General features: G+C 41.1%; 2 protein-coding genes across 2 annotated transcripts; one reads left to right on the top strand and one right to left on the bottom strand.

Moving 5' to 3' along the window:
* Positions 1–4,996: 4,996 nt before the first annotated feature.
* LOC310861853 (histone-lysine N-methyltransferase SUV39H1-like) lies at positions 4,997–10,880 on the top strand. The gene is made up of 6 exons (XM_083769538.1): positions 4,997–5,099; positions 6,460–6,611; positions 7,079–7,738; positions 8,521–8,667; positions 8,792–8,921; positions 9,551–10,880. Exons 1-6 carry the CDS (start codon positions 5,081–5,083, stop codon positions 9,682–9,684), a joined length of 1,242 nt encoding a protein of 413 aa, XP_083625664.1. The 5' UTR covers positions 4,997–5,080; the 3' UTR covers positions 9,685–10,880.
* Positions 10,881–17,990: 7,110 nt separating this feature from the next.
* Positions 17,991–20,664, bottom strand: gpr173 (G protein-coupled receptor 173; the record flags this gene model as incomplete). Its single annotated transcript, XM_083769540.1, has 1 exon — positions 17,991–20,664. One exon carries the CDS (start codon positions 20,662–20,664, stop codon positions 19,489–19,491), a length of 1,176 nt encoding a protein of 391 aa, XP_083625666.1. The 3' UTR covers positions 17,991–19,488.
* Between the last annotated feature and the right edge of the window lie 679 nt (positions 20,665–21,343).

Here is a 21,343-nt window from a genome sequence, read left to right as displayed (position 1 = left end):
AACATTCAAAGGTACATAATTAAAATGTATGACATTTGTCACTAACCCACTCTGGAACGGTTATGCAATAACAATACCCATTGTAGCCTATACCCATTATCAGAGTACAACTTGTACCCGTTAATATAATAGGGTCTCTAATACAGAACAGAGACAACAAGAGAGAGGAGAGACTGCGGGCAGATTAATTTGTACACTTTGAGTTCAAACAGATGGTTGCGTTTAAAAGGATTTTCAGCTGAATGCTGAGGTCCCGGGCTCTCTTAGATGCCGTCCTCTTGTCGTTGAAGTGGGATGCCTGCTTGCTTATGTATCTGCTCTCGGGTCAGGTTTACAGGAGGGAAGCAGGAGTGCCAGACAGCTGGGCCTACAATGAATCCTACACAAAAGCAGAAGCTGAATGCTATGCAGGAGATGCTCGTCTGGGAACTTGAGGCTAGACTTCAGAGCGGGGTCAGCCTCAACAGATGAGCAAGAGATTGATCAATTCCCAAAGTAACAACCATAAATAATGATCTTACACAGGTCTGATCTGTATATTCTAGAGTAGACCTATAGGTGATTCTCTTCCTCTTCTACACTCTAATCTTATTATTTTATTTTAACTTATTTTTATTTTTGTATGTCTTCAAATCATGTCCTCTATAATGTTTCTTTTACACTGTCTATCCTAATGCCCTGTGTCTTAATGTATCAATGCTTAATGTATATGTAAAACACTGAATTGCCTTGCCTTGTTTAAACATGCTATACAAATAAACATTCCCCTTCCCGCCTTGCCTTTGCCTTCTAGTGGTTCTGGAGGACGCTTCCTCTGCAGAGTAGAAGCACAGCCGGCATGAGGAGAACAAGGAACTGCTTGGAGAAAAGGGACTGCATGGATAAACGTTCCTCACTCTAGAGCAGAAGCTTGAAGGTGGTGTAAAAATAAATAAACATTTTTTTGTTTCTTTTCTCTATATTATTCTAATTAGTAATCAATAATCATACACAGAGTTTTGTATAGAGAGTTTTGTTCGGTATTAACAAGAGTCTGTCTCCCTGTCACTCAGTAAGCAGAAAATACATTTTCAGGTGAGGATATCCTGGATATCAATGTTATCCAAATCAGGAGAGCAAACTCACAAAGGTACTTTATCAACATCAATGTTATTGTGTTCCAATTCCAATGTTATTGTGTTCCAATTCATGTTTTTTGTTTAATCACTTGCAATTTCACTTGTTTGTCCTGTATATCCTGTATGAGTTCCCTCTCCTGTGTAGATCAAATTAAAATAGTGTCCAAACCTGAAATGTATTTAGAGACAGGGTGACCTTTTCTTGAATCAATTGATTCCTCAATTACAGTGCCTGGTGTGCTGTGTTTGCCTTGATCTGATGGTGTTGTGTTTTTTGTTTTGTTTTAGATTCTCCACAGGTTATCTGCATGTGTCTTCGTTTTGAAAGCGTCCTCAGTCCTTTCTGTAGATCATGCATTACGAAATTGGAACCAGGCAATTTTATTTGTCTTTTTGTTTTCAGGTGTATGTAGTAAGGTTGCCAATTTGTCAAATATATGATTTATAACTTGCACTATGAATGAGCCTTTATGGTTTGTATAGTGCAGTGGACCCGAAATTGCAATAGGCAGCACTGCAGACCCTCATTTGAGACTTTGTGGCAGGGACCCCGCAAAAGATTTTTTTGTTGTTGGATTATGGTTAGTACAGAATTTGACTGTAGGTGGTGAAGAGATGAGATAGAGGGAGAAGTGAAGCCTATGATCTGAATAGTCGGAGAGGTCCTTCTGGATGGTGCAGCTTATGAGTCAGGCAGCTAGACTCATGGCATGTGCTCATGACAGGTTTTCCCCACACAAACATTAAATGCCATTGACAATGAAGGGAAGATTTACGTCATCTTGTCCCCTCACATCTCATATTTGCCATCGACAATGAAAGTAGAAATTAGGTCAAATGTCCGCCAAATATGACATACATTTGTGGCAACAGGCATTCTCATTGGCCATGCAGTATGAGATGATGCATGATGATGAACAATGATAAGAGCTCCCCTAACTTCACATGGGTGTGATTTTTATTTATATATATATACACCAAAAAGTAAAGGTTTTTATGTCAATTGAATTCAGTCACTATTATCTAACCCTGCCTTAAAGAAATACCTGTATACCCATTGTGTTTTATTTGGGGATATGGAATCCATGTTGACCCCTATAGGGCAATATCGATAGAGCACCTTATTCAATTCCACTCTAAAACCTTGCTCTCTGAGTGTTTCTCCCTCAACACCAGATTGTTCACAGATGCCAATGAGGATTTTATAGAAAGGTAGAGATGTGCCGTTTAGGAACTGGTACCATACCACTGGCAGTTGAGGCTACGATAGGCAGATAAAGATACTGTCCTGCAGTCTGACATAATGATCGAGGTCTTCTGGTGAGGTAGTCTGTAATCTAGGGGTAACCAAGCAGTATTTCACTTGGTTGTTGAAGAACATGGCTCACAGTGCTACACTGTCTCTCCAGGTGTGTGTAGAATCTATGTGCATTGGTCTACTCTCTAGTCTACATGCATCGGTTCTCAAACCGTAAATTTCAAGGACCCCCATAACTGCATCATAACTCTGTATCATCTATCTACATTGTAGATGATGGCATCGTCCATATCAATGTTTTCCTATGATGCAAACTGCAGGGGGTCCTGGGAGGGAATCACTCACTAAGGGCTTGGGGTGCTGCGGAACCAGAATCTCAAATATCTTCACGTTCTATATGTAGTGCCCGAGACAAGGCCCGGCCACGACAGCTCACGGTAGTTTGTGCGTTGGTTTGCCGAGTGAGACACTGCAGGTTCGACTCCCACTTGGGGCGAATTAGGCTACTATATCTGGTGTAGTCGGCAAGACGTGGAGGAGGTTCTTGTATGAGGGACATGAAGGATGTTGTGCCGTGTCAGGGTTGTGACGCATGCCTGAAGTGTGAATCAAGGACGTGCTCCCACAAACCGAGGCCAGGAGTAGATGCTTTTTGCCCTGCAAGCCTGGACAAGACCCGGCCGCAACATCTCAGCCAAACGAGCTTAGCCCTATACTAGTATTGACACGGTATGTAGGTTGTGCGTCGGTGTGCCGAATCACTACATGAAAGCACTCAAAGGGTGTCCCCTCTTGAACACTATAGTATAGGACAATGCAAGGAGGAGTTTTGTGGCAAATTCTTCAGTGTCAGGGTAGAGGTTGAAGAGATATTCTGGAATTCTACTGCCAACAGCCCGTCACATGCCTCGAGCACCCTGGGATTGGTGTTTGGGCCCATTATAAATATATAATAACAAAAAAAACATATAAGGGACAATTCCTCTAGTTAAAAGCCATTTTATAAAAAGTGGACATTTCACGGCGCCTGGCTAATTTCCAGGACTATATTTCAGTATGCTTAAGTTCTAGTCTAGGTCAATTAAACATTCTTGATCAGAACATTCTTGGGCAGACACCTGGTTCATAGTTACCCCAACTGATGAAGAAAAGAGTGAGCCTTTTTTTTTTTTTACCAAATGGGTTTCCAGACTATTTGCCTCTTTTACAGAGTTTGGGTATACGGGTAGATCTACTCTAAAGCAATATAGAAACTAAACAAAAATACACATTTTGCCCAAAATTATTAGGTAAGAAATCTAAATAACGTCATTTTTTTATTTGTGTGTGTGTGTGTGTACAAAAACTAATTTGACAAACCGCAAGTTGATTTTTTTTAAATAAATCACTGGTGCAAACGTTATTAATATGCTTAGCTCACCGTGAACTTGTCATTCTTGTAATCACAGAGGAACTGAACTTATTTAAGTCTTGGCAGGTTACAGGGTAACTCAATACAAAAAACCTGTTAACCGTGAGTGGACGACACCATAAATAAAGCATTACAATTTACACTATTCAATTCATCAAAACATACGAATAGTAAGTAGTAGCCCCACAAGTCAGAACCCAATGGTACTGAAGTTTCTGACATTTTTGAGACCCAGTAGCCATGGGGTCCTATTCCACCTCTACCCTGCCACCAGGTACGCGAACATAAATAAACATAAATACGTCGGATACGGCGCCGTTTGAGGGCTTCTGTTTGTTTCAGTTATTCTGAATGTGTGAACTATAAGTACCCATAAATACCGCTGCGAATTCTCCTGTGCCGCGGACCGATTTGGTCGCTTTGATTCTTCTCTTCCTTTCTTATTTATTGACACCTCATTGTACCGCCTATCTGGCTAGCTAGTGGCTATAGCTATGACAGAGCAGATCAGAGGCAGGAACATAGGGACGCACAAGCCAACCGCACAGCTGGAGGCGGTACAATTGGATGTCAATAAACAAGGCAGGAAAAGAAGAATCAAAGCGACCAAATCGGTCAAACAAAGATAAAAATACTTAACGGCTTCCGCGGCACAGGAGAATTTGCAGCGGTATTTATAGGTACTTATAGTTCACACATTCAGAATAACTGAAACGAACGAAAGCCCTCAAACAGCGCAGAAACCACGTTACCGAAGGTATTTATGTCTGCGTTCCAACATTTCCATACGAAAACACATCACCGCACAGGGACCCTACGGGTCAGCCCGGTTCGGTTCGGATTGGGCTGACCCAGGGGGTTAAGAGGGGCTAAGTAGGTAGGCGGGCTGTACCCCGGATATGGTCACCGGGCATCAGAAAATCGAAACTAGGCTTTCACTGACATAGATCCATATTAAATTATAACTCGCCAGCCTTTATATAATATTATTATAATATTATATAATATGTTTATAATATTATTATATAAAGGCTGGCGAGTTATAATTTGACATGGTTGTAACTTGTCACGTCATTGACAATGAAATGATTAAGGAACAATGTGCGTATTCTCTTTCACCAGGAAGCCGTACGTGTCTCTGGTTTCCTGACGTGGCCACTGTCTCCACCAATAGGAGGCCATGCAGAGTGCGGTCATCCAACCAGCCGCCTGGAACCAGCGCGTCTGCAGCACTGAGGCACCCTGTCTGTTTCCTCCATGTAACTTGTAGTGTTTTGGCGGCTGTGCGGGAAGATGGCGGAAAATTTGAAAGGTAAGCTTTTTCGGGGCGAAAAACGATCGAATTCAGTCGTGCATCGTTGTCTGTTGTCCGCTTGCTTTTGGGAAAAGGACGCGGACATGATGGTCGGCTTTAAGCGGCTCTGTGGCTCTGTTTGAAGGGGTTGTTATTATGGAGCGTGGCGGGGTGGGTCAACATGGTGACTTTATGGAGGAGGAGGAAGAAGCAACAACAGAGTGCGCGCAGAAATAAAACAGAAAGACCTCTCGGTTTGAGTCGTTCTGTGAGCTTTTACAATGTTTTAATACCAGATACTGTGGTCTTAAAGAGGTGATCTTTGTGTTGGTGTGTGTGAGAGCTCTGACTCTTGAGTTTAATCTAAGAATATTATATCTTGTTGCTCTTGCGGCGCTAAACTGTGTGCCGCTAAAGTTAACGCGCCAAGTTGTAACAAGTCCACACACACAGACAGCGCAAACATGGCGCTTCGTTGTGTAATACATGTCACTTCTATTTATATATTAGCATTGATGCAGGACTTTCGTAATAACACATCCATCCGCTATACCTGCCAGTAACGGCTATTTCTATTATTCGAACGCTACCGACGCTACATGTTTGGTGACCAATCGAATTCTGTGACCCCGGGTGTCTCAGATGCACGCCTGCTTGTTGCACAAAGTGAGAGGATTAGAGGATGATGGCTGTCTCGGTGGGTTCGCGGAAAGGTGTGGATTGGTCTGAGAAGTTGTTTATTTGTAATTGATTTGACTACAGTGGGGACTCGTGACGAAAATTGTATAGTCGCAAAATTCGATAGGCCACCACTGTCTGTGTAACCGGATCTTAAGCAGCTAGCATTTGTTGCTGATCAGATCTTAACAGTTGATCTAACCGCCTTGTTACAACTTCTGGACTTGTTCCGTGAATTATTTGATCTTTAAAACAAACGTGCTTTCGCAGCTTGTAGTGCTCCATGCATTGGCTTCGCTTTATCTAAAACAATTTAGGTTTGAATTTGTAGTTGAAGCCTTGAAGGGCTAATGCAATGGTTCTCCTCATCAAACCTGTGAATCCAAGGACCCCCATACCTCTGCCAGTCCATTTGTACACTCTGAGCTAACAGAAACAGCAAGGGTCCATTTAGAACCCCCGCAAGGGTCCCTGAACATCACCCTGAGAACCACTCTAGTAAACACCCTTTTCTTTTTTGCAGTTTTTGTGTTCTGTGCCTAGATAATATAAACGGATTTATGATTGAAGGTTCTAGTGTGACATGCATTAGTTTTAACATATAAACAAATGTGTTTATTGCCAGTAGTAGTGTTCCTTAGTTGCATTAGGACCTAATGCGGACCTAGGTGATCTGCTTCTAATAGACGTGTTATTGCAGGTTGTAGCGTGCCTTGCAAACTTTCCTGGGACGACCTCGAAGATGCCTGTCGCCGTTACAGGGTAACCTGCCAAGACTTAAAGGTGAACAGGAACAACTTGGACGACTATGAAGTTCAGTTCCTCTGTGATTACAAGAAGGACAAGTTCACGGTGAGCTAAGCATATTAACGTTTGCACCAGTGATTTATTTTTATTTTTTCAACTTGCGGTTTGTCAAATGAACAAGTTGTCTAGAGTAAAATAAGAAAACGTGGCCAGAAGGAAGGGTCTCTGCAGATACAGACACTTGTAGTGGGTCATAAGTGTTGATTGAGAAGGTTTCTTTTTTTTATTATATAAAAAAAAATATATATGTATATATTTGTTGTTAAATCCTACTTGTTGAAATGGAAACTACTTGACTGGCTTACAGAGTGGTGCCTCTGTGTGAAAAGTACTAGTATCTTGTTTGCATGATTATTAATCTTTTGTAACATTATCATTTGATTAATGCAAAACACATTCAAGCTTTTTTTCTTAATAAACTGCTTTTTCTCTCACTATATATTGTGGAATTAATGGTTGACTGGTCCGTTTTTAAAATGTTTGCCCTGAACAATGTGTTTTGATGGCCACAGGATGAGGAGCTGTACCTGGTCAAATGGAGGGGTTACCCAGAGTCGGACAACTCCTGGGAACCCAAGAGGAACCTCAAATGCGCCAAGTTGATCAAGGAGTTTCACCACGACCTGGAGCATGAGCTGAGACGACAAAAGAAACGTGTCATCCCCAAAAGACTGAACAAGGACATCTCTTTGGTCCTTACCCAAAAAGCAAAACATCGATTGAGTCTCCAGCGCTGGGAGGACCACTTGAACAAGAACCGCAACCACCCGGGCCGGATCTTTGTCATGAACGAGGTGGACTTTGAGGGCCCGCCCAAGGACTTCAACTACATCAACAACTGCAAAGTGGGTCAGGGCATCGTGCTGAACGAGATGGCGCTGGGCTGTGAGTGTAAGAACTGTCTGGAGGAGCCCGTGGGCGGCTGCTGCCCGGGTGCCTCCCTGCACCGCATGGCCTACAATGACCGGGGCCAGGTGCGCATTCGGCCGGGCCAGCCCATCTACGAGTGTAACGCCGGCTGCTGCTGCGGCCCCGACTGTCCCAACCGAATTGTGCAGAAGGGCATCCAGTTCGACCTTTGCATCTTTAAGACTGGGAACGGGCGGGGCTGGGGCGTGCGCTCCCTGCAGCATATTAAGAAGAACGTCTTTGTCATGGAGTACGTGGGAGAGGTACGTTTTACTTGGTTGAGTTCTCTTTGAAAACAGGGTTCGGGATTGAACCAGTACCTCATAGAGACAGGGGCTTTGCCTGGGTATGTTTGAAATATTAACGACCATTCCTTTGACTGACTTTACAGGAAAACAAGCCCAAAGTCAACCTTAAGTAAGTTTACTTAACCCATTCTGGGCGGGAACCCATTTTGGTGTTTTAAGCATTATGTTATACTTTAGCTAAAATAGCAGATCTACAAGCTCAGCTTGTAGATCTGCTATTTTTAACTAAAATCTTTGCTACTGGGGTGGGGGGGTCCCTGGAACTACATATTTTCAGATGGTCGGAGGCCAAATGCATATGATTCTAGGGGTCCTTAATATACAAAATGGTATGAGAACCACTGATAATAGAAACAGGTTTTTCAGAAAACTCATGATTTAGAAGACATTTTGTCTCGGTCGAAATGGGTCGATTAACGTCACAGACGTTTTCTGGATCAATCACAGGTCTGCTCCAGAGGGGCGCGACAATGCAAGCGTAAAAAAAAAAAGCGAAACAGAATCCAGGTCTGGTCAGTCGCGGGCGTCTGTACGAAACGATTAATTAAAAATCTCATTAAAAATGAATTACTAGGCAGGTTAATCGCTGCCCATCTGTACACAGTACATGGGCAGTATGTAAAATACATAGTGACCATGTAATACATGTAGTCACCGGTATAATCATTTATCAGCAGCAGTGAGTAAATTTAATTGTTAACTATAAATAAGTCCTCTGCCTTGTCATCCCCTGACAGATCATCACAACAGATGAAGCTGAGAAGAGAGGTCATCAGTATGATCGTCAGGGTTCGACATACTTGTTTGACCTGGACTATGTGGAAGACGTCTACACGGTGGACGCTGCACACCAAGGCAACATCTCTCATTTTGTCAACCATAGTGTGAGTCTCTCCTGCACTTCAATGTCCACGGCGCTACCGTGCTTTCTTTGCCCATCTCGAGATGGAAACGTTTTGATGTACAAGTCATTGACCGCTTCCGTTTCTCTCTTTCCGTTTCTCTCAGTGCAACCCCAACTTGCAGGTATTCAATGTTTTTATAGACAACATTGATGAGAGAATCCCAAGAATAGGGTTGTTTTCAACACGGGCAATTCGTGCAGGAGAGGAGATCACCTTTGACTACAAGATGCAAAGTAAGTGTTTTTTATGAGATCATTTCTCTTTATATATTTTGTAGCATGACTTGTTGACTAAGGGGTGCGCACACTACACAAGGTGAAGGTTCACTAATTGTTCTTTGATGTCATGATGTGGTTTGTTTGGTGTTACCGTTTTCAACTATTCATTTCTAAAATTCTAACCCATCCCTAATTTAAACGACAGTGTGTGACTTGGTGACAAGTCCTTTCCAAAGCAAGCAACAAGTACTATGTAGATATCAGTAACTGACCAACCTGTCTGTGAAGAAACCAAATGCCTTATAAATTACGAGTATTGTCAATCCCTGTTTTGTGTGTGCTTAAGCTTAAAGCAACTTAATTTCAACATAACAAAATATTGTAACACTTTTAATCTGAGATTGAGATAGCCACAGCCTGCTTTTTATATAGTCACATTCCTCACCAATCAAAACCTGCATTATTCACACAGAATTGCAAAATGGCTGCCATAATAGTCAATATTTTAGATTTTGTTGATATTCAAGTCATTAAAAGGTAATAATTTGGATGTCATGTCTTTGACAGTTTCAGACAGTTTGTTGTTGATTTCACAATCATAATGCATGCTAGAAATTGAGCAATATGATTGTTTGTGTTTCCAGTTGATCCAGTTGACACAGAGAGCACCAGAATGGACACCAGTTTCATTTTAGCGGGAATCCCGAGCTCTCCTAAAAAGCGCATTCGAGTGGAGTGCAGGTGTGGATCAGACACATGCAGGAAGTACCTGTTCTAAAAAGGAACTCCTCCACGGAATGCCAAACTGGAAAAGAGCAGCATTGGCTGTCTGTAAATATTGATAGTTTTTACACTTTTGTATGAATATTTTATTTTTTAATATTTAATGCGGAAATCCACCTTTAGATGTATTGGTTGAATATTTTCTTTTCTCAACTAAATCCCACAGCAACAAAGATCTAAATCTGTGATGTCATCGAGCAAAAGCTGGGGTTGTTCTTTATATGTGCAAGAAATTACTGTTTGCACCCACGGGTAGTTTATGTGAGAATTCGCATAAAAAAAGATTATATTGAATCATTTTTAACAGTTCACTCCTGAGCCAAACGTATGCCTGTTAATATTGTCATCCACTGTCAGTTGAGCAGCTCTTCAGTCTAGGATTTGGTTGAGATGAATTAAGGGACAATTGACACCACCTGAAATGGTAATTCCATTTATTTTTATTGATGGTAGCGCCAACTGTCACCTTTATTTTGATAAGCAATTTAGTTTTTAGTTTTTTTTTTTTTATCACGACTGTTGTTCCATTGCTGGCCAGCTATTATTTTAAGATTGTCAGGGTTGGAAACCTATTTTCTAAACATGCAACATTTGAAAACATTTGTTCTGTCTTGTGAACAAGTTTATCACCAGATGTCAATGATTTTTCCTTAATTAAATCATCCGTCCTCTTTACCCTTTTTAAATGTTCTGAAATTTGCAGAAAAACAACAAACGTCTGAAATGCCCACTGCTACTTAAAAACTTTGAATCTCGTTGAAGTTCAGATTAATGGGGTCCCTTTGTACGAATGTAGAGCTCACCCTGCATTATAAATGTGTCATAGGTGAAAAAATATCAATGTACTTTTTTTTTTTTATGCTTGTCGATGCTTATTTTGTAATACTAATTTGTTTTATGCCTTTGAAAGTGTGCAAGATCCATGCTATCTCTTTGAAATTTAAACCAGTTGTATAAGAACGAATACGCACAGGGTTTTTTTTCTTTTTTAGTTAGCACCGAATTAAAAATTGCGGTGATTAGGGGAGGGTTTAACTTTAAACAGTCCCATTGTTGAAACGATGGAATATGTTCTATTCTTTTGTACAGTATCATCGTGGACCCTGCCCACGGTATTTTAGTGTTGGGTGGTATTTTTATTAATGTATTGCTATGGCCTGCAAACATTGTAAATAAATGGCTATGAAGAGAGTAACTGTAATTTCTTTAAGCAACATTATCACCTCAAATAAGTTAAAATTATGTTACTCGTATGAATGGCACGACTGTAACCTATAATATAGTGAAATGGGCAAATGGCATAGGTTTATATAGTGTCCAAATAGGGGAAATAATCGTGCACACTACTGGTTTTTAGTGCACCATACATGCCACTAGATGGGGCTGTTAAATAGACATGACATTTACCACAGCATTGAAAGAACACGCATTGCAACGATGATGACAGAAAGATCCTCAATCATGTTGGGAAAATATATGTTCATATAGCCTACTGGTTTATAGAACACTTTAAAGTAACGAAATAGCAGTTCATTCTCTCTCATATATACCAAGTAAATTCCATTAGGGGCAGTTATGACACTATTCGCTGTTTTGTTCTAGCACTTTTTGGTCTTAACCTCATGACTCAGGAGTGAAGTATAGTTCTTCAGTCGCTACATGAGAATCTTACCCTCATTTGCACCCAAAAAACCTGAACTTTTAACATTCAGTAGATTTTCTGTGGTCTTCTGGCTCAAACAAGTGCTCTGATTTCCCTGCTGTTTGTGATGTAAGAGCCAGCAAATCCCATATATGTCAGTGTTTTTCCTGTTTTCATTGCAGCTAAAAGGCCTCCCAAACCCCAGAGACCACAGAACATCCACTGAATGTTCAAAGTTCAGGTTTTTTGGGTGTAATTGAGGTCATAAAACCTAAAGGAAAAATACAAATTAATACAAATTTATGTCATGAAACCTTTAAACACTTTCAACCTGGTATCCCTATTTTGGGCAATTCATAGGTGAAGATTTTCAAAGACTTAAAAATAAAATAAATAGCCAATCTACAAGCTCTACAAAGTCAACTTTTTTCCCCTATGTAATTCTCCATGACACTGTTGTACGACAAATTGTGAACTAGGGCTTTTAAGTGGTTAAGTGCTTTGGTGCTGTCATCTCTGGGTCACAGTACTGTGAATCCCCAGACTGTCTGCTCTAGTTCACAGAGTCCCATTCCTCACACGCACAATCTAGTCCATCTGTACATTAGCAAGTGACTTAGATCTAGTCTACACATGGGCAACTGGTGACCTGGGGGCCACATGCGGCCCCCACCATCACTTAATGCGGTCCGCAGGTTAATATCCGAATATTGATATATTATTTATTTCAAAATGTTATTGTCTTTTTTATGTCTAATGTTTTTGTATTTAGTTCATAAAGTTATCATAACTATAGGCCTAAGTAAATGTATTTGAAATTAAATTAAAATGTTACTTTTCAGTATTCCAATTCAAAAATATAAAAAAATATTCAGGATTTCATTTCAAAACGTGTCGCAGTACGACGCGTTTTGACCTTGTAGATCGACAGTAATATACAATGTGGCCCTCTGGAGTGAGTGTGGAAATATAGTGGCTCTCTCCATCGTCAAAGTTGCCCACCCCTGATCTAGTCCATCTCGTACATTAGCAAGTGACTTAGGCGTGGAAGACTGGTTACTGGTTAGCAGTTTCCTAGCCTGAAACCTGCCGAATCTGCCATAGCTATAATAAACATAAATGGGAAGATTGGTCTGGCACTCCTTGGTTTGAAATCCATTTAGCTCACCCCAGAGTTGTGGGTGACCAATCAGAGCCCACTATTTATTTTTGTGTTTGTAACCACCCCATGGGAATAGATCTTCCACACCGATCTATTATCTACACAGTGAAATCAGTCCATGCCACATGCCAGGCTAATAGCAGCTTCACTGATACAGTCACCTGTTGCATGGACTCTTGGTTTGAGAGGATCAGGGGTTTCCTTAATAGGACCACTTCACCACTTTTACAATGTTTTTCTACTCAGTCTGTGTCTCATGGGAGGGCTGTAGGCAGTTCAGAAACCCATCCACCAATGATGGGGAATCCAAGCTAATAGAAACTGCAGGCTTAGAAGGCTGAGAAGTTGCAATGCGAGAATGGAAGCCATCGTTCTCACGATATTAAAATCTAAATATACATGTCAACAGTAAAATAAGCAAGCAGCACGCGCAGACAATACACTAGTTCTTTCTTTCAATCATTGTATTATTATTATATTATTATTTATTATTATATTTTCACAATCTGATACACAGATACGCCGGCTAGCCTACTTTCTAATGGTTTGATAATTTGCGCGACAGATGTATGCATATGGTGGTATAGAGTTTCAAACTAGTGTATTTAACAAGAAGATGATCAGGTAATACAATTGTGAAAATAATAATAATAAATTGATTGAAACAAAGAACTAGTGAATTGTTTGCTATAGCGTGCTGCTTGTTTATGTTATGGATGTATACATACTGTACAACTTTGTCATGAATAATTCAACAAAAATAAGTTAACACACAAATAAATTGCAATAAACAGTGCTACAGGGCGGGTCTTTGTTCAACCGCTCTGTTATTTAGATATATGCAACCATAACAGCATAGTTGCACCGCTCAGTTCACACAGGTGTGATTTTTTAACACTGGCACTGCAGTCAGAGACGTACAGAGTGTGTGTGTGTGTGTGTGTGTGTGTGTGTGTGTGTGTGTGTGTGTGTGTGTGTGTGTTACAGTATCGGCTCTGGACTACGGCACAGGAAAATGTCTTTGTTCAAATGTCACAGTTTAGCAAGTGTTCTTGGTAAGGGATCTTTACATGCATATGCAGGTGCTACAATGGCACAGCTAAGAAAAAAAGTTTTTGGCTTATGGATGATATCCCTCCTTATATTAAAACCATTCTGGACGGGAACCCCTTTTGGTGTTTTAAGCATTGTGTTATACTTTAGCTGTTGAAAAAAGCAGATCTACAAGCTCATAGCGTGGCAAGAGCTTGTAGATCTGCTATTTTAGAAAATTCGTGAAAATATATATTCTTTCAGATCGAACGATTTTAACTCAAATGTTTGCTTCTGGGTGGGTCCCTGAAACTACCGGTACATATTTTCAGATGGGGGTCGGCGGCCTATTACATATACTTTTTGGGGTCCTTGACATAAAATATTGAGCACCACTGATTTCAGAAAACTGATTTTGTCCGTGTGATTGTAAATTGTACATTCTTTCTGACAACTTTCTGAATCAATCAAGCAATCTTCATTAGTCTAATATACAGTACATACATATATGTTCCATCCACACTGATAACACCCACCAAGCACTGCCTTTCACACTAAATAAAAGGCTCATTCCATCATGTTTTGATTTATGGAAAATGTGCCTTTCTTGAAATTAAACTGGCAAATGTTGCATAATAATGCCTTACAGTGCTGCCCTTTTCGCTAAACATGTTAATTGTTATACTGTAATTTTTTCTTTTATGATAATGTGTCAGTTTTATTACACAAGGCTTGCAGATCAGACAACTGCCAAAAGGTGAATCACAATAATCTCCAGATATTTTCAAAGAAGATTTATTTTTCTTAACAAAATCAACAACAAAATCATAAATGGCCAGAGACATGCTTAACAGCTCAACCAGTGCTTTTGTTTTATAATACAGAAAAAAAGGAAACCACGCCTTCTGGACTTGCCTCCATTACTTTCAGTGTTCAGAAGAGATATAAGCTTTGGTAAATTCAAGCCTCTAGTTTCGTACCGTTTGATATTTAACTGCAGTTTGGAGTTTGATTTGGCTTAAAAGTATACAGGGAATTCAATTGAAAACAGAAAAGCTGCATTTTGAAATTGAAGACAAATAGCGACTGTAAATTTTGGCTAATTCTGTGTGTATTTTGTAAAGATTTGTTAGACATTCATGTATGAAACTAGTATTTGGTTAACTCTGGGCTGTCAGAGCCATTATTACACAAAAGGCAGAGGTTAAAAATAAAGGCATTTAGAATACTGATTTCATGTAAAAATGAAATGCTAAGGTATTCGAAATGTCCAATACAATTCAAATGTTTTTTTCAGATGATCTGTAAAATCTAAATTTCATAAACCAAAACTGTTATTTCTTTATTCTTTACTGATACATTCAGAATGAAACCAATATGCATGTTTAACTTGTCCATCACCCACACCTCAGATTTTATATGGACAAGCAAAGTCTAGTAATTTCAGATCAAGCCCAATTTTTAACGTGTTGACAATCTTAAATAAAGGGGTGTTGAGTAAACGTCATTGGTTTAGAGCACATTCAATTCTCTTGGTCAGGAAAAGGGGTAGAATGAGAAATACTGAGGAAGCATTTGCACGAGTGAAAGCTTCAAAATGCATGTAGATCTGGCCATGTTTCCCCCCTCTCATTTCCCTGTTTCACCCCTCCAGCCATCATCTACACAAACGCACATTCATACTTACGTAGAGAAACACACACGCATAGTAAAAATACGATGATCAGGAACCGCCTCCGTCTCATTGCATTTCAAAGTTAGGTTCATGTCCATATAATACACACTAAATGTTACAGATGTCACGTTTAATTTACAAAAGATAGTCTGCCTGAAGCAACTAAAAGGCATTCAGGCTGGTCTGCTTATCAAAAATGAGTCCTGGTCTCCCCCAATCCTCTCCCAACATCAATCCCAAACCCACACCTTTTCTATTTTTCTTTTTCTTTTATCTTCTTTTTGTCAAGCGTTGTTCGTTTTCCTTCTCCAAGTTGATATGAGGAAGGGAATAAAATGAGAAAAGATAAGTCCACTCTATTCCAAAAAGGGCTTTTGTTAAATCCTTCAGTTGTTTTTGATTAGTTTCCTTGGTACTCTGTAGCAACGTCGACCCTCCTGTGTGACAATTCTGAGCATTTTCTTTCTATTTTATCCATTAACCACCATTCAGTCCACGACACAAAGTTCTTAAGGTTGTGTAGGGAAGAGTGATATGCCCTCCAAATACAGTTGTATACACAGTGTTGTGTTTCCCCCCCTCACTTGGAATCATTCACATAAATTGTTTGAAATGGATACAGAATAATCCTCAGCTCTTGCATTTGTTTATCTTTTTCTTTTAAAGAGTTAAGGCCATATTTCTGAAAATAAAGATAATTATCTGTGGTTTTCCATTGTTGGATGCTGTCTGTCTCATCTTAAGAATGGGGTCAATCAGAAACATAGAAACCCACACAGTTTACCCTAAACATTTAAGGGCTATGCCATTTTTGTACACATTCACTTGGGTTTTACAATCTCTATGTCCTGTTCCTTTTCTTATATTGTGAATTTAACTTCAACTCAAACCTAATTTTCAGAGGGAAAGAAGGAAGAAACACTGGTCAGTTTTGATCAAGACGTGCAAAAAGAGTAAGAGGCCAATTGTGCCCTCATAGTCTAAGCAAGACTTGTGTGATCGATGCTCATAATGTTCTTCTTTAGAAATAAGCAGTATTATACTAGAATATCTCCACATTCTCAAAAAGAGTTGATATGGACTTTACTTGATTCATTTCAGAATCCCAAATCACTGGTTGAAAGAGGTCATTAAGTACAGTAAGATGTTTTAGATAGTGGCAGCCATTTTAGCTCCTTAGCTCTGCTAAATTACTCTTATATTATACTCTTATATGCCAATTGATATCTATAGTCAGAGCTGTTAGGCCTCTTATCATCAGCATGTCATGGAGGATTTCAATGAACATTTGCACCAAGCACTTTGATTTGATCCTGGAAAGGGTCTGAAACATGGCACCCACATCTTTAGTTGGGCGTAAACCTTTCTGTCCATGACCAAGACAGTTAGACAGACCTTGTGAAAGTCTTTCATAAATTGCCCTCAACCTGAATCTCAGTGCTATATGTACTGTATGTGTAATTGCCTCCAAATTATTTCATTGCTTGTCTTTCATTCTAGCCAGGGATGCTCTTAGGATGGCATGTCCTACTAGTGTGTAGTTAGTGCTAGTCACACACTGCTAGTCACTCACTCATATTGTTGTTGGTAGACAAATGCTCATGCCACTTACTCCAACCTCGCACTTTATAAGTCAATCTGGATAATAGTTATAGCTAAATAACAACATTTCTCTTTGGGTGAATTAATGACATGTACAGTATGACACAGCAGAGCAGTGATGTGATATGGGTATTGTATGGAGAGCTTTACCAATCGTATGATAATTTAAAATAATTTGATGATTTATTTACAAAGCAATAAATAAATGGGAATGACAAGAAATAGTCCATAGGCCTACTTTGTCATCAACGTAATTGTCTACTTTCTGCTCTTCCAAATTGACCCCCAAATTATTGTTTTATACTGTATTGGTTGCCATTAAGGAATGGTCTTTTCACCAGCCAACTTTTATATGACTCTCTGAGTGTATGAATGGAACTCGTTAGGAATGTAACCCTTGTCCAAGGGCACTTCAGATGGCCACACATTAACCCATGTCCTCTAGTTAGGGAGCAGTTTCTCTGTGTACCACCTCTACTTTTGTCCAAATCTGGCACCCAAGCTGGTTACAGCCCACATGTTGTGATCGATATTCATCTCTGTCCTAACAATTGATTTATTTTGATCAATTGGTTAGTGATCCTACTTGAAAACAAATTTAGTATGAACGCTGCTATGTTGTCAGTACCAAAACATTAATATACTGGGTCTATGAGGTCAGAACCCAATAAATAACCATGTTAAACTGCTCTGCAACCCTGGCAGAGTATCTCATGCTCTAGTTTTTGGTCTTTGACCCAGTTTGTGAGAAACGCTTCCCCCGTTTTACTCATTTATTGTGACCCCTCTCGCACTGTCCAAATTCCAGATGGGACAAAGGGTGGTAGTGTGGTTTGAATGTGTGTTTTAAAATGACTCTCCTGTTCTAAGCTATTTTTATACATAGGCCTACCAAGTAGCCAGGGCTTTAAGAATGTCTGGGATATTTGTAATCTTCCCACCTAATGGGAGTAGAGTTGCAGTCAACAATAAGTAGTGTGAATGAGGCCTCAGGAAAGCCTTTTGGGTTAATTGTACTGATTTGGTTTGGTGTGTCATAGTGTCAATTGTAAGGTAGCCTACTATTGAGGAACGCCATTTGCGTAGAATGATAATTCACCATACATCTCCATAATTTATATTTCAAACATAAAAACATCAATTTATCAACCCATATTTGTCCAGATGAGTGACTGATGTCATGCTCCATTCTGTCCAACTCATTGATGTACATAATCAAGTTTACATGTAGCCCTATATCTTCTTATATGTTTACCAAATTAGAGAAGGAAGTTGGAACATAGGCATATTGATATTTCCATTTTTGCTGTCATCTCAAAAACCGTCATTGTTTCTTTTCCCATCAACACTAGGAGTAATATTTATATTGATATGGATTAGACAAACAAAAGTGACCAAATAGCAGGACAAGTAAATAAAACAAGCAACTCATGGAAACCAGATGTGCATGAATTATGTTACCTATATGGAAAAGAAGAAAACATGTTACCGTTACTGGTGCCTTTGATTCAAGCAGACAGAGGAAGTAGTGGTGTTACATTCCTCTCAACCATTCCTTCAGAGAATCAGTCTGTTTTGAGAATGCCCAAAATGCAGGGACAGCCACAGAATAGCACAACTTACTCTGGAAAGTGGTGGGGTTTCAATGCTTGCTCAAGGACACTTCGATAGGACAGTAACTGAACTTCATTCAGTTGGGGGGGGGGGGGGGGGGGGTCTTAATGCAGTGCACCACCCTGCATGGTTTTGTAGCTGGAAAAGTGAGTGCACAAGTTGAGCAATGCAAACTGTAATGTAGCCTACGGTAATCTCCACCTATGCCTAAGGACCCTGGCATGCAGTTTTGAAAACCAAAGCAACTTGCCATGTAGAGACTGGATTTATCGACTTATCTCTTTTTTTCTATTAAGAAGCATTAATACAGTATGATTGTCAAAGTATAGATTGTTTGAATATTATAATTGAGGTGGCATGCTGTGGAAAAAGTTGTTTTACATTTATGCTACTCATTCCAAAACAGTCTGGGCAAATATCCCCGTTAATTGAGATAATTGACTATACAAACAATTTAAATAGGTTTTCACCCTATCTGTTCAAATGATTGAACAAAATAAGAAACTGTGCAGTTATAAGTTTCTGCAGTAATTCTGTCAGAAGTTAAACATAAAGGGCATTGTTCTCAATTAAAATCTCTGGATACTTTTGAACTTCCTTGTGAAAGATCTGAAAATGATATTCATTCACATAAAATTCAAACAAAATATGAATATTCACTGACAAAACTCTCCCTTGTTGAAGACACTGGTTGTATGTAAACATGCAGCTACAGTATTGACATCACATCTGATTTGAATGATCAAAATCACTTTAGAATTGTATCTGCATGAAGAGAAATAAATTCTATAATTTTACTATTTGACCGTGTGTGTAAATCTGATGGATTTAGTCTCTATCAGGAGCTAGGGAATGGCAACATCTCTTAAATGCATTATTACTTTTCCTTTTTTCAGTAGCACACATTTTCCAACTGCCTGAATAGAGAGATTGACCTGTTTACCACCCTTACACTCACATGCACTCATTAGGAGTCTTGAATCAAAGGCAACAATAATCCTTCATCCAAATGTCTTGCCCTCCACTAATTATTCTCCTGTAGTATTTTCAGTGCACAGACTAGCGTCTGGGCTTACATGACACAGTAAGGCTCTCGTGGCAGATGAGGTTTAGTCCTGCAGCAGGCTGGTAGGTGGGCCAGGAGCCCTTTCTTCAGGTCTTTGTTGAGGAAGAAGCAGACGATGGGATTGACTCCGGCCTGGGCGAAGCTCATCCACACAGTGGTGGAGAGATATCGGTGCGGTATCGTGCAGGCCTTGACGAACACCCGCCAGTAGCACGCCACTATGTACGGCGACCAGAGCACCAGGAAAAGCAAGGTGATCACGTAGAACATCCGGCCGAGCTGCTTCTCGGCCTTGAACTCCTCCATGCCCAGCAGGCGCCGGTTCTGGTTGTGCAAGTTCTGCCGGATTCCCAGCAGGGTGGGCGGCATCGGGCCTCGGCCAAAGCCTGCAATCCAGTTGGCCGCCGCCTGGCCCGTGGCCCCGGGCCCGTGGAAGGTCCAGTTCTGGCTTATGGCCGGCACCATCTGGACGGGTTTCATCTTGCGGTGCTTGTACTCGAATAGGAGCAGCTTCATGTAGACCACGTGCGTGGCCAGGATGAGCACGGCCAGCATCAGCATGAAGCCCAGCGTGTCGTTGGCCTTGAAGTAGCGGTGCTCGAAGATGCACTGGTCCTCCTCGCGGATGAACTTGTACGTGCCCACGTCGAAGACGGGCGGGAAGGCCATGGCCACAGAGAGCGTCCACACCATGCACACAACGGCGACGCACGTCCAGAAGGTCATGCGCTTGGAGTAGAAGCGGTGGTGGGCGATGGCCATGTAGCGTGTGACGCCGATGCAGAACAGCATGAAGGCGGCGTGGAAGCAGAAGAGCACGGCCATGAACGCCACCACCTTGCAGCTGAGCACGCTGTACGTCCACGCCGAGCCGCTCTTGATGGACACCAGCACGAAGGGGAAGCAGACGGCTGAGCGGACAGTGTCGGCCAGGCACAGGTCCAGCAGGAAGTAGTAGGGCGCCTTGTGCAGGGCCCGGTCCCGCAACACCAGCAGGGACACCACCAGGTTGCCCGCCAGGCTGACGCAAATGATCAGGCCCAGCAGCGCCAGCTTGATGTAGGTGGAGACGGCGGAGGACGAGCCGCCGCCGCCGCCGGCCACCATTCCCCCCGTGGTGGCCACCGCCACACCCATGGGTCCCGCCGGCCCCTCGCCGCTGCTCTCGTTTCCATTTGCCATCGTGCGTGAGCCCCCTCCCTCCTCCTCGCCCCACTTTCTTTTATCGCCAAAGCCACCCCTCCTCCACCTCCGCCTCCTCCTCCTCCACCTCCAGCTGCCCTTGCCTTCGTCTTCGTGGTTGCCTTGCTGTTAGAGTTCACGTGGAGCCAGGAGAGTTAAATCTGCATCGCCCCATTTTGAGAAGGGTCCCTCTTTTTGGTGGTCCTTTTTTCTTGTTCTTATGCCCCACTTCCTTGTCGTCTTCAAGTGCCTTATAAAACCAACAAACAGAAGAGATGCGATTAGGCATTTGATTAAGCATCTGAATATGTATAAGATTTTGTACAAGGCATGGCATACACACTCTAACTCATAAATGCTACTGTATATGGAGGTAAAACGAAGTCTGTCCGCTGACTCAACACTGTATGACGTCACCAGAGTAGAAGTGTGCTACTTAGTAACTATATGCCACATAAGTGAAGTGCTCAGTTGAACATATTCTAAATCTTAATTGATCCTGTGCTTTAAACTTCCACCAAAGTAATTCATGCTCAGCTCTATATCCGTGTTTCCAGGTTTAACTGTTTAAAAGCGTCTTTTGTATTGTAAATGCACAGAAGTTGCAAATTGTTACACCACATACTATAGGCTGGGAGAGCTGCGTTCTCATTCCCTTTACAGCGACCGGGGGGCTGAG

Source organism: Protomyctophum parallelum (assembly GCF_964188405.1).
Source record: "Protomyctophum parallelum genome assembly, chromosome: 7".
Taxonomy (NCBI): Eukaryota; Metazoa; Chordata; class Actinopteri; order Myctophiformes; family Myctophidae; genus Protomyctophum; species Protomyctophum parallelum.
This window is presented reverse-complemented; position numbering and strand designations above follow the sequence as displayed.